At 42.1% G+C, this 12,925-nt stretch overlaps 2 protein-coding genes across 21 annotated transcripts in view; one reads left to right on the forward strand and one right to left on the reverse strand.

Annotated features, from left to right (window-relative positions):
* Positions 1 to 12,925, forward strand: part of LOC102448131 (uncharacterized) — a 64,392-nt gene that overhangs the window by 47,392 nt on the left and 4,075 nt on the right. Inside the window, exon 9 of one of the 2 annotated variants that reach the window (XM_075930192.1) lies at positions 96 to 572. The exons of the other annotated variant lie outside the window; for it this stretch is intronic. Within the exon in view, the coding sequence (XP_075786307.1) occupies positions 96 to 100 (5 nt within the window). The 3' untranslated portion in view covers positions 101 to 572. Of the gene's footprint in view, positions 1 to 95; positions 573 to 12,925 lie in introns of those variants that run through there. 2 annotated transcript variants of the gene reach the window in all.
* The window catches only part of DDX60 (DExD/H-box helicase 60), a 215,643-nt gene that overhangs the window by 28,642 nt on the left and 174,076 nt on the right, over positions 1 to 12,925 (reverse strand). For 15 of the 19 annotated variants that reach the window (XM_075930180.1, XM_075930174.1, XM_075930179.1 and 12 more), the window contains 6 exons: positions 12,206 to 12,406; positions 10,730 to 10,924; positions 6,642 to 6,746; positions 5,731 to 5,872; positions 2,785 to 2,903; positions 566 to 713 (listed from right to left, as the gene is read on the reverse strand). In XM_075930180.1, the coding sequence (XP_075786295.1) occupies positions 566 to 713; positions 2,785 to 2,903; positions 5,731 to 5,872; positions 6,642 to 6,746; positions 10,730 to 10,924; positions 12,206 to 12,406 (910 nt within the window). The remainder of the gene's footprint in view (positions 1 to 565; positions 714 to 2,784; positions 2,904 to 5,730; positions 5,873 to 6,641; positions 6,747 to 10,729; positions 10,925 to 12,205; positions 12,407 to 12,925) is intronic. The other 4 variants (XM_075930187.1, XM_075930186.1, XM_075930181.1 and 1 more) reach the window with 2 other exon arrangements.

A 12,925-nucleotide genomic window follows, 5' to 3' on the forward strand; every position in this document is an offset into this window, starting at 1 on the left:
AAGTGGGTTTTGCCATCTACATGATACCATCTACATGTTTTGTTAGTCTTTAAGGTGCTACTAGACTGTTATTTTTTAATTTTTTCCTGTTACAGAATAACTCGGCTACCCCTCTGAAGTTTATGAGAATTGGCCAGCAGAAGTTCTGACGGGATTTTGATCAGACAGATAGTTGCCCTTTTAGCTCTTCTCAGCACAAGAAAAGTCAATTTACAGGTTCTGGCAGTTATACCTAATACACATACTCCATTCTCCCTCCCCTCGCCCCTTTCATAAAGGAGTACTTTTGATTTGATTTTATTCCCTACTCAGAATCATGAAAGGATAGTAGCTGACCCATGTGCCTCCTCCCCTGTACCCTGTAATTGCTATAATATCTCAATATAATCTGCAACTACTGTACTCATTTGTAGAATGATAGAAGCAACAGACTGTATATGTCTGTATTAGCTGGGCTGAATTCACCAGCCTTTAACTGTGTAACATTTTGCTCACCTAAGTCCCCAGTATCAAAACTATCAGTCATTCAAATTAGTATGCATTTGTATGTGTTTCCAGTGCCTACCTATCCTTGATAAAGGAAGTTGGTATTCTTGTTCCATGTCAGCCAGCTTGGCAACTGTTAGAAGAAAACAACCAAAATTCTTCTTTATTTTGCAGTTATATTCATGAACAGCAGCAGAAAATTCTTCTGGGAGATGTTCTAGAAACACCTGCAATAACATACAACTGGTCTTATTTAGGGAAACTATTTCTGGTATCTGAGAGCATTAGTTCTACTACAATGCAAAAACACATTTGTCAGGGTTATAAGCAAATACTGGAACAACTATAGTGTCAAACATCATAGCCCAGATTTTCAAAATGTCCAACTTTAGATCCCTGTAGTTAGGCTACAGTTAACAAAACTTAAAATTATGGAATTTTTGAAGATACAGAGAACTCAGCATATAATTCCATATAACTTTAAGTGTTCATGCTGGTGCAAAGAGGATTGGGGTATGTGTTACTGCACATAGTTCACAACCCACTTCTGCACATCTTAGTGCCTGACTTTCCACAGGCACTCTAGCAACATTAATGTTTCTACTGCTTTGTGGCCACTGGTCACAGCTATCCAATAACCCCTCCTAGAAGCTATAAAATTAAAAATGGTCTTTTTGTGTTTGGATATTGAAAAGTTGGCTAGAGGGGTAGCTTCACACACAAGGGCTGTTCTTAAGCTCTGTCCTTTTATCCCATCCCCAGCTGATCTCACACAAAATTACTTGGAGTTCAAAATGTATATTGTTTGTGTGGAGGGATACTAGTGACTACATCACATTTCTCCTTTTCTGCCCTCACCCTGTCCTTCCCCTGTGCATAATCAATGTTATTGTCCATTATCACACTTCTAAAAATGTTGACCCCGAATTTGGATCTAGGTGTACCAAAGAAAAGGATACATTTTCTAGGGCCAATGTTCTAGTCTAATAGATTTCACAGATGATAGCACTTTAGACTGGAGATCAGAATTAGAATGTGAGGCAAGAAAGGAGGAATTATCTTAAGTTAAGAAAAAGAGACACGTGAACATTGTTTAGAATTTTTAGAAAAGGACAGTTTAATCAATACACTTAAAAAGAAAATACCATTATCACAAGAACTATATAAGCAGCAGTATCATCTCTAAAGAATACTTGGACAGTTTTCACATAAATGAGGACCCACTGGACCCTTCTTGGTTAATTGCTACTCTTTTATAGTTCTTAGTAATTAGATCTTTTGTAACCCCCTTTTTCCTCCCTGGGTTACTGGGGAGCAGGTCACATTAACAGGTGTGCCTGGGCGCCTGGTGTTTTAACCCAAAAGAGATCCTGAGCACCCCAGTGGTGATGGTGTTTAGTTGGAGAGCCCTATCCACCCCCTTGCTGCAGTCCCTTGCTGACAGTGAATGTAAAATGGTGGTGCCTCCACCTGGCTGGCCTTGTACACACACTGGTGTGCCTTGAGAACCTCCAGGAATATACTCATTCCAACATAAATCTGGATCTAATTTCAGAACAACTACTAATCATATACATCTAATAGAACACTTTAAAATAAACAATCTTTACTTAACTTAAATAAACAGGGATTAACAGATTCACAATGAATAGCATTAACAAACACATAACAATAACTAAAGCTTATATAGCTAGACAACAGTGACCCCACCCCAGAGTTTGCACTCCCTTAGACTCAGTCCCAGACACTTACGTGGGCGTGCTGATGTTGCAGCTGTAGTGAGGATTTGGTCCAGGCTAAACAGCAGCTCTGTCCCAGGCAGCACTTTTCCAACAAGGCCCAAAATTACTGCCTTATGCTGTGCCTATAGGAAGCAGCCTGCTAACTCCCAGTTCCAACAGGCATCCAGTAGCTGCACTCCAACAGCCCCTGCACTGGGTCAATGTCCTTGGCAGCAGCCTGGCTCCCCCTCTGGTTCCAAACTCCAAGGCAGAGTCCCAGACTGCTAGGCCTCTTCTTCAAGCACATGGAAAGAGCCTCCTCTCTCCCCCCAGAGTCCTCCCTTCCTGTTTTTTTCCAAGGACTCATGGGAATTGTAGTCTGGATTATAGCACCCATGGTCTTTTCAGAATAAAACAGAGGCCCCTTCAGTAAGGGGACTACACTTTCAAAAAGGAATTGTCTTTTCACTATATATATATGCAGCCTTTAGAATAATGGCCCACAATCCCTAATTAGGGCTTTTGCGTATTATCACAATGCAAATAATACATTCATTAATTCACATTCATTCTTTACCTTTGACTGGCAAGATGTTCTAAATTTTGTAGCACAGGCTGGTAGATACCTCCTTCCAAATAAGTTTGCTAGCACTAGTACTAATTGCACCATCACAGCTTCAGAAAAAACAGCTGAACCTATTTCAAACAGAAAGTACACTTAATAAATATGCAAAATAAGAAAATGTATTTAACCTTTAAATACACACTTCCAACTTGAGTTCTTGTAATTTTAAAAATAATTAAAAGTAATTGTAGATTCTATATCTCTCCATGATTTTCTCTATCAACTGTGGTAATTTTTATTGTAATATTTTCCTGATTTTAAAATTTTTTTGCTCTTTCGTGTTCTTGTGTTAAGGACCTACACAAATAATAAAGAAAACTGGGGGGATGAACTTATTTATTGTTATATACAAAAAACTACATTAAGTAGAACATTAAGGTTGAAAAATCAAGTACTCAAAAATTAGGAAAGGCTGATTTAAAGACTTTGAATTACAGACAATTCACCATTTCCTCTAATTTAAACGAACAAGGGATCTGTGACCCGTGCTGCAGAGGAAGGTAAACATTCACATTTATTTATTTTCTCAAACCCCCAGTGAGATGAGGGGATGGTATTATTCTCTTTATATATATGGGGAACTGAGGCAAAGAGAATATGGTCAAAAGGATGCCCTAATATGTATCTTCCCACACTGACCTTGAGTCATCCTGCCACTCATACAGCCTGTCTTCTGTGGTTCCTAGTCAAAGTCACCCTCTCCAGGCGCCTTATCCAATCTCATCCCTCTGTTTCCTAGTGCAACTCTTAGTCCTCTCCAGTTCCTGTCCCAGTCTCTTTGCCCAGCCAATTCTACTTCTCATCCTGCCCCTCATCTGTCTTAACTCCCACCTCCACCACACTGGTTCTCAGTCCCAGTGTCCCTTATCTCACTCCCAGTTCCAGTCTCCTTTTTCAGTCAGTTGTAGTCTTCATGGCACCCCCACTTCCAGTTCTTCTCCCTTAGCCGGCAGCACCAGCCTCCACCCCACATCCTAGTCTCAATATATTCCTTCCCCCTCCAACCTCCAGTCTGGCTCTTGTCTCCTCTGCATTCAAATTAGGAAGCTTATTCCTCCACATGCCCAGAGTTTCAATTGCAGGAAAAGTACTGCTTAGCATCCTGCAATCCTGGATTGCGGTATATTCAGTGTGGATGGATTCTTCAGAGATTTTAGATGTTCAGGTGTGACATGGTTCTACTGAGCATATGCAACCCTTAATTTTTCAAAGGCTTATACTATGGCCAAATTTGGACAGACTTTCATGAGGTCAGCAAAAGGCATATTCATGACACAAAGACCACCCTAAGCCAAATTTCAAATCTCTGCTCTGAAGTATGGGAATACTAGACTAGCGCATTTCAAAGAAAAAAATTGCCAGAATGTTTCAACGTGAGCAAACAAATGAATATTTACCTAGCTTCTTTTTTGGAAACATCTGACCACTTTGGCTGAAGTTTTCCAAAATTATTCAGACCGAGGCAGGCCTTATCATGAAAAGCTTCTGCCCAAATTATTAAAATCTCGCAAAAGTATAGACAACTGAACCTAGGGTCTAATAGTGGGATGTGTCTGGCAAACTTAAAGGTGGTGCTAACAATCTCTTCTGCAACACAATATACCTTTTTGATTTGTGGAATTTGCTATTTACGATGCCACATATTCATGGGGTCTCTCTAGTCTTGGCCGGGGGGTGGGGATTGGTAGGGGCCAGGAGCTGTAGGAAGTTCCCTGTGGCTCCCTGTAGCTGTAGTGAGCTTCCCCACGGCTGCCAGGAGACAGGGTGAGTTCCCCATGGCTGCTGGGTGCACATGAATTTGGGAGCCACTGGGAACTGACCATGGCTCCTGGCAGCTGCAGTGAGTTCCCTGCAGTTCTGGCCCTCACGGTGAGTTTGGGAGCCATAGGGAGCTCACTGTGGGGGTTGGAAACCATCATCCCCCCGCATTTGTGGATTTCGCCATGCGCAGTTGTGCCAGAAATGCATCCACCGTGAGTGGCGAGGGTTTCCAGTACAGGAGATTTAGTGAAACTGAGTATGCAAAACACACTGTCAAATGCAATAATACATTGAAAACAAAAGTTTTTTCCTCTGTAAACTATTTCAACTTTGTCAATCTTTGACATTTTATTGTACAGACAATAAAAACATTCAAACACAAGTAATTTTTAAGATGAAGGCGTTATTTAAGCTAAACAAATGTACAGTTTGAAAATCTTAAAACATCTAAAGACTTTATATATGAATTACCTACCAGAACTATATTGTAACATGGACTGCAAATCAATGAAAACTAGAAATTTGTGTAAAAATTCTTGGGACCCAATCTATGTTTGCAGAATGGGACCTTTGTTTTTTTAACTAAGCTCTGTTTCTGTTTGTAAGTTTCAGCATGATACACACGAAAGCTTCAGTATTTGTGTACAGAGCAAAAGGGTGAATATAAAACAAACTGGGTTAAAAAATCTTAATACATTTTCATTTTTGACTGGGATAATGGAAGAGACATCAGAAATAAGGTCCACAGAATGGGGATTCAAAATGGACTTTGTAATGCAACCCAGCTGCAGCCTTAACTATGGAAAGACACTGTAACTCCATAATAACAATGAAGTTTTACATGATCGCTTTGATTTTTTTTTACACAACTACAATTACTACATTTGAAAACAAATTACATTTATACTATCTAGAGTGGGTACTGCAACTGTTTTAGACATTAACCTTAGTGAGCATATAACAATAGAAAGATTCTATTAACATATGGAAGAAAGTACATGTCACATGTGTTTTGTAATTTTCTAAATTAAGCACAGAGCATTAATGTTAGAGCACATAATATATATGAACATGATTTAGATTGTCCTCCACAAAAATACAGTTGCATTAATTAAAAAGTATGAGATATTAACTTACCATTCTCTATTGGCTGGCACAGTTTGTGGAACAAACCTTTCAGTAGAAAGCTAACCAGGACAAAATTTGAAGGTTCATGATAATATAAATGGGACACAAGTCCAGTAAATCCCATAGGATTACATTCTTGATCCAAATAGCCCTAGTTAAAACATTTTGTTAAATTAGTTCAAGTGTGCAAGATACAAAGTGCTGGACATTATAAAGTTTCGTGAATTGAGGCAGGCACAATTATTAACATTTTGTCTTTGGGAAAATCCTGTCTTCCAATGCATATTATATATATGCATTATAAAACATCTTGTGGATGGACATCTTGCCATTGATCATATTTATGTAGGCAACAGTATTAGCACTTCACAAAAAATGAACAGCCTTCATGTAAATGTAGGACTGAAACACTAAGGCTACATCTACACTGCAGCTGTATCCAGGAATAGCTATTCCACACTTTTGAGTGCATCCGTTATATAACGGGCTCACTATTCAGACATCATTCCACAAGAAGTAAGGGACATTTGGGTATAGGTATTTATTTCTAAGTAAGTGCTGTGTAAACAGCGCCAAATTTCTAAATAAGCTATTTCAAAATTTATTCAAAATAAACTACGGAATTGGCATACCTCAAATTGTGTAGCTTATTTTGAACGACAGGGGCAGTGTAGATGCACCCTGTGTTTTTAAAATTGGGCTAAACTCCTCTTATTTTATCTGAGGTTCTTTCAGCCAGTTTTTCTTAAGCCTGAATGGTTCTATAGAATATAAAAAGAATGACACAACACTTATATGAAAGAAATAAGAGTTTCTAAAATTTTTGGCTTTTTTTTCAGTAATGATTGAGAAAAAAAAACTATGTAACACAAAGTGAAATTCTGGATATAGGCTCTTAACCAAATAGACTTAAAGCTTACCTCTTTGACAAGAAACTGCAAGGAAAAGATAAAGTATACTTTTAACATTTCAGCATTCCTTTCTTGTTTGAAGGACAGTAGTGAGTGCTTCAACACTGACAGCACCTAGGTAAAAAGAGATGAATTTAGGAATTGCAATGTTTTAATGCCTCAAACAAGCAACGAAAGTAGGCCCCAGCTCCTATAGAATGTTTTTACTTTTAACTGGGAGGTGGGTACCTAACTCTTTCAGGTGCTTTTAAAAGTCCAACCCTGTGATCAGATCATACAAAGATTAAGGCATGTGCTTACCTTTATGCAATGTGTAAATGCATAAAGTTAAGCAGATGCCTAAATCTTTGCAAGATGAGGGTATTAATACATACTTAAATACAGGTTGGACCTCTATAGTCTGGTCTATTGTTGTCAAGCAACACCTGTGGTACGGCATCCCTGTGGATGCTCTTGGGCTGGAACACTCACAGGTAAAAGCCAGGCCCTGCACTCACCAATTCCTCCTCTGCCCTCCCAGAGCTTCTGGAGCACTGCAAGAGCTATTTGCAGCACTCTGGAAACTCAAGGAGGGAAGAGAAGAAGAGAGGACCGGGAAACACTCAGGGGCCGAAGACTGGGGCTGCATTCCTAACCACCACTCATAGGGCTCCTCAGCCATCCTGCCTCTTCTCCCGAGCACCCTCTAGTTCCCACTCAGTCAATGCTGTCCCTTTTGCTGCTGTCAGAGCAAACCACACAGGCCAGCAGCAGTCCAGCAGATTCACCCACTTTGAACTGGCCAGGTCCTGAGGGTGCTGGGCCAGAGAAGTACAATCCATATTTAAACTAAAATGTGCATTGTTTTACTGTGGTTTGAACATATTGTACACATTTCTAAGGGCTATGTTCAGTATTTTAATAAACATATTTACTTTTATTATTTTAAGTAGCTCACCCAGATTTTCTTGTCAATTAATTTAAGTTAGTGCTTTATTTTCCTTCTATCCTAGGCCTTTTATTTTTCCTCCAAAGAAACCAGATTTATGTTCAGTTATTTCCCTTCTTCATCCTCTTTTACTCATTTATCCCACTTGTAGTTGAAATCCTGAATTTTGCAGGAGCTTCTGATTCTTTATGTACAATTAACATGAACAATATGGAAAGGCAGACAGAGTGGTCATACACCAAGCTACATGTATCATGAAAAGGGAACCGTTGTCTGGAAAGAGTGAAAGTTATTGCTCTAAGAAATGTCCTAACAGAACTTTACAGCTCTTGGGGCCTACCCACATCCTCACACTATTCCGAATTTAGGTTAGATTCTGGACGTTTTTCCTCTTTGCTTGTTGCCTTTTCACTTTGACATCTTCACTCCTTCCCTTAATCCCTGCCGGTTTTGCTCTGTTAACCATCGTTGATCCTGCTCATCCTCTTATTACCTGTAGCCCTAATTGCCCTGTGTATAATGACCATATTTTCTGAACCAAAAATAGGGACACATTAGCCATGCCCCAACCCCTTAAGCCCTGCCCACTTGCCACAAGAAGTACCACCCCCAGGGTAGTATTTCCAGGGTCAAGATGGACACGTGACCACAAGTAAAGGGTGTCATGTGACCCCTCTAAGGACTCCTCCCACCATCCTCTACCAACAGGGATGGGTTTGGGCCCCATAGGAACCCCTCCCCCCTCATGCAACTATACTACAATTGCATTGACCCAGGGCTGGGTCCAGACCTAAGGTCCCATGCCACTGCAGCACTAGGGGTCCAACCTCGATTCAAGATGAGATCCAGGATCCAAGATCTATTACTTTGCAGTGGAGATGCAGCCCCATTTAACTCATAGTCTGGGAATCATCCAGAACTTTCCCATAACTTCATGGAAAAGCTTTCTAAGTTCTTTTAATGGATGATGCTTACCGGCACCAGTTAACGGGTAATCAGAAGGGGTTGGAGCAGCTCCCCACCTGCTGTGGGTAGGGGGCTGCTCCAGCCCAGAAGAGGGCCCATTGCAGACAGTGGTTGCTCTCGTCCAGATCAGCCTGTCTGTGGCGTTCTGTAGGCAGGGACTGCGCCACTGTCTGAAACAGCCTCTCTCTGTCAGGAGTCCATCTTGCTGTGGACAGGGGTTGCTCCAGAAGAGGCTAGGAGCCAACAGCAGCCCCAATATGACCCAACATTAACTGATTAATGGGAATTTATATCCCTAATGAGATGTACTGAAACTGCATTTTTTGAAGTTACTGCAAAACTATCAAGTGTCCTCTGTTTCCAAAAGCCATACTGACAATATTGAACTAACCATGACAATTGAAGGGTGAAGACCATGTCACTAACCCTTACCACCACTGCTTGAAAGGTACATTTGCCATGGAGGTCAATGGAGCTAGGCTATTTTATATGTAAATCTACTGAGAAATGTATATGTCAGTACCAATAATAATTGCCAAATGAGACCACTTCTGAACCAGTTTACGAAAAGCCTGACCCAATTTAAACTTTAGGCTAGAATTGGGCCCAAAGCAATCTGTTGATATTACCAAAGAAGATCCAGTTAACATTTAATAATCCTTCAAAAATATAAGGGACAAGTCATGAAAACCCTCTCTGTAGAGAGACGATACAACCTGCCTCCAGTGGCATCTTAGCACACTGTTTAAATCATCAATTGCTTGGATGAGGAAGACTCACAAAGTGTCTGTCCATCATCCACAATGGAGTGGCACAGTAATTTCACTGCCCTGGTAACAGATCTGTGGGCTTTTGTGGACCAGCAGGGAGCCCAGGGTAGTCTCTCAGGAGAAGAGACCAGAGGTGCCTCTGTTTCCTTGGTTCTCAATCTTTTTGTCCTGTGAACCACTTGGCTCTATGTAAACCTTTCCACAGACCACCAGTTGCTAATGGAAACTCACCATTAATTACATAATTATGCCCAAGCCATTTTGCTAGTGGTGCAGCTAGTGGTGGGGAGAACTGTTTGATTTAAATTATTAAACAGATTAAGCATTTTAACTTTCTCATGTTAGTTTATGAAACTTCATTTTAAATAAAATAAAATATTAATTTATATCCAACTCAAAAGGTTTCAATGTTTACTGTATGGCAGGGGTGGGGAACCTTTTTTGGGTCAAGGGCCACTGAGCACAAAAAAATCAGTTGTGGACCACACAAGTGAGAAGCAAAAAAACTCCTCAGAAAAAACAAACTGTCGCTGATGTTGCCTCCAACTGTAACACCTCACTCCTCTCGTGCTCAATACCCTTGAGGCAAAGGGAAAGGACAGGGAGAACTGATGTTCAGGGCTTCCTATAGGCCACATTTACTTTTCTGGAGTTCTGGAGTTAGTTGATTTTATGGATCATCTTAAGCTCTGGGGTGGGGGCAAAAATGAGGGGGTCAGTGTGCGGGACAGGGTTGCCAGTGGGATAGAGATGGGGTGCAGAATCTGGGAGGGAAGTGGGGTGTAGAAGGGGGAGAGGTTGCGAGGTCTGGGTGGGAGGTAGGGTGCAGAAGCAGGCTGGGTGCAGGGTGTCTGGCCAGGTGGAGGGAGCAGAAGCTGCTGGGGTAGGTGTCCGGCCAGGAGGGAGGGTGCAGGAGCAAAAGAGGGTGTCGGTGCAAGATGGGGTGTGGGATTTTGGCTTCATGCCCCTTTGCAGAGTGGAAAGTTTCTGGACAGAGAGCTGCCATTATCCCAGTGGGCAGGGCTGGCGTCACTGTGAGGTGAACTGAGACGGCCGCCTCAGATGCCAGACTGTGGGGGGACGTCACTAGGACCCAAAGTGTAGAAAATTGTGTCTGCTGCTGGTGCATATGTATTCTCTGAGTAGTATCATGAGAGGAGTAGAACAGGAAGAAGACAGACAAAGGTTTGGCCCAAGTGAGGGAGCATGGGGGTGTCATTTGCGGGGTGGGGAGGGGGAGGAAGCCCAGCTTAGCTCCCCCCCCCCAAACAGCGAGGCACCCGTTCACCAACTCCAGCTTCTGAGAGGGGTGATAAGGAAACCCCGACTCCACCAGACCAGCTCCATACACTACTGTTCCCCCAGTGGGGTGAGGAGAGGCGGAAGGGAGAAAGTGACACCGCTCTAAGTGCACCAGCTGAGCCCAAGCATACCTCCAGAGGGTGGCAGCATCCCAGCCGGGCTCTGTGTGGCCTCCACCTGGGTGCAGATGGCAGCTCAAAAGCACCGAGGTCCGGGAGCGGCTCCTTGGTGCCTTTTGCCACGGTTTCACCTAGCACCCCCTCCTCTCCTGAAGTAGCAGTGACGGTGGCTGCTGTAAGACGGAGCCCTGCATGACAGAGGCAGTCCTGCGGGGGAAAGGAGAGGGCCATGTGGCGTGTGTTGGTGGGGCAGGAGGTGGCGGGAACTTGCCTGGTGGCGTACTGGAATGTGGGGAACTCCTGAAGCCATACCAGCTGCCTGCCAGCAAATCGCCAAGGCAGGGAGCCATCTATGTGCTCTGTGAGGAGATGGGGAGGAAGAGTGTTGCTGCTGTGCCACGCTAGGGGATGAGTCTGCGAGCTCTGGCAGCGGGGGGAAGGGAAATAAATGGCAGTGCACCAGCCATTTGTAGCTTGCTGCTTCTCCAGCAGAGCTTTTTGGGACATTTTGCTATTTGATCAGGACACCAAGACAGAGCACTTAAATTTGGGATTGTCCCGGATTTTCCGTGACATATGGTGAGCTCTGTGACCTCCTTTGTCTTTTCTCACTGCGTCTTTTCTATCTGTTTTTTCTGCCTCATCCTACATCTGCTAGGTAAGACATGAAAAATATAACTTAAAACAAAAATGTTGAACTAATATGTTTTCAAACCAATACTGATTAAGTCTGTATGCTTCATCACTTGTTCACCCTTTGTCTGATGTCTCTATTTAAATTAAAACCTTGATAGACTTTATACAGTCTCTCACATGTTTTATAGCAAAAGGTGAATGGGGAGTAAAGAAGAGAAAACAGAACTAGTAGAAAGAGATAAGGAGGGGACACAAACAGAGGAAGTAAGAGACCAAATCAAAATAGCAACTTCTATAAGCAACATAGATGTTTTAATACTAAAACACCTTTGTAGAAGTAACTACAATATGCTTTTTGAAAGACTAAACCTTTAACCAACTTGTTGGCAGCATCTTTTCTTCTGCTAATGTGATGTGGTATCCTCATAGCACAAGAGACTTTGGGGTACAGCTAAATTGCAAAATGAAAAATAACCTCATAGTAGTGGGTCTCAAACCCCAGGTCAACTGACCCAGGTTCTCAGGGCTTTCATTGTGGGGCTAAAAATAGCAGCGTTGATGTTCCCACTCAGGATCGAGCTTGAAATCTTATTTCCACCCCACTCCCTAGCACTTAAAGCTGAAGCTCCTGCCAAAGTAAGAATGGCCATATTTAGCTATATTTAGCACAGTAGCACAAGCCTAAGTCAGGCCCAGGCTGAAGAGAGGTGCTTGCACAGAAGTACACTAAGAGGCTCTATATACACACCTCATTTGGTATCAGACTGTTTACATTTCTAATGTCTAGTTTGGGTTAGAGAGAATATATAATATATTAAAATTAGAATTTTTTTAACAAATGAATGAATATACCTTTGCTCTGGCATCTGCTTTATCATCTGCTTTTGCAGCCAATAGCATGAGTCTCAGTACCAGGGAAATACTCAGCGGGAACTGGCCTCTCAGCTGGGGTACATTGGATTTTATAAGTTTTTCAACCTTAGGCAGTGGTATATCATAGAAGAACACATTTCCTATCATATCTTGTCCACGTCTTCCAGCACGTCCAGACATCTAAAAGGGATTATTTGTAAATTCTAAACTTTAATATTTAACAAAAATTCTGTTCTGTTCTCTTTATTTAAATTGTATATGGTGCTCCTCTCCATGATATATTAGGGTACAAAAGCATTTACACTAATGATACTAGTTTGAAAATAACCATTAAGCAATTATTGCTTAGAAAGCAATATAACTAGTTAATATATCTTAGGGTATGTCTACACTACAAAGTTAATTCGAACTAACAGACGTTAGTTCGAATTAACTTTGATAGGCGCTACACATACAAACCGCTAGTTCGAACTTAATTCGAACTAGCGGAGCGCTTAATTCGAACTAGGTAAACCTCATTCTACGAGGACTAACGCCTAGTTCGAATTAAGCAGTTCGAATTAAGGGCTGTGTGGCCACTTAATTCGAACTAGTGGGAGGCTAGCCCTCCCCAGATTTCCCTGGTGGCCACTCTGGGCACCACCAGGGAAACTCGTCTGCCCCCCTCTCGGCCCCGGAGCCCTTAAAGGGGCACGGGCT

This window comes from Pelodiscus sinensis, chromosome 5 (genome assembly GCF_049634645.1).
Source record: "Pelodiscus sinensis isolate JC-2024 chromosome 5, ASM4963464v1, whole genome shotgun sequence".
Classification (NCBI taxonomy): domain Eukaryota; kingdom Metazoa; phylum Chordata; order Testudines; family Trionychidae; genus Pelodiscus; species Pelodiscus sinensis.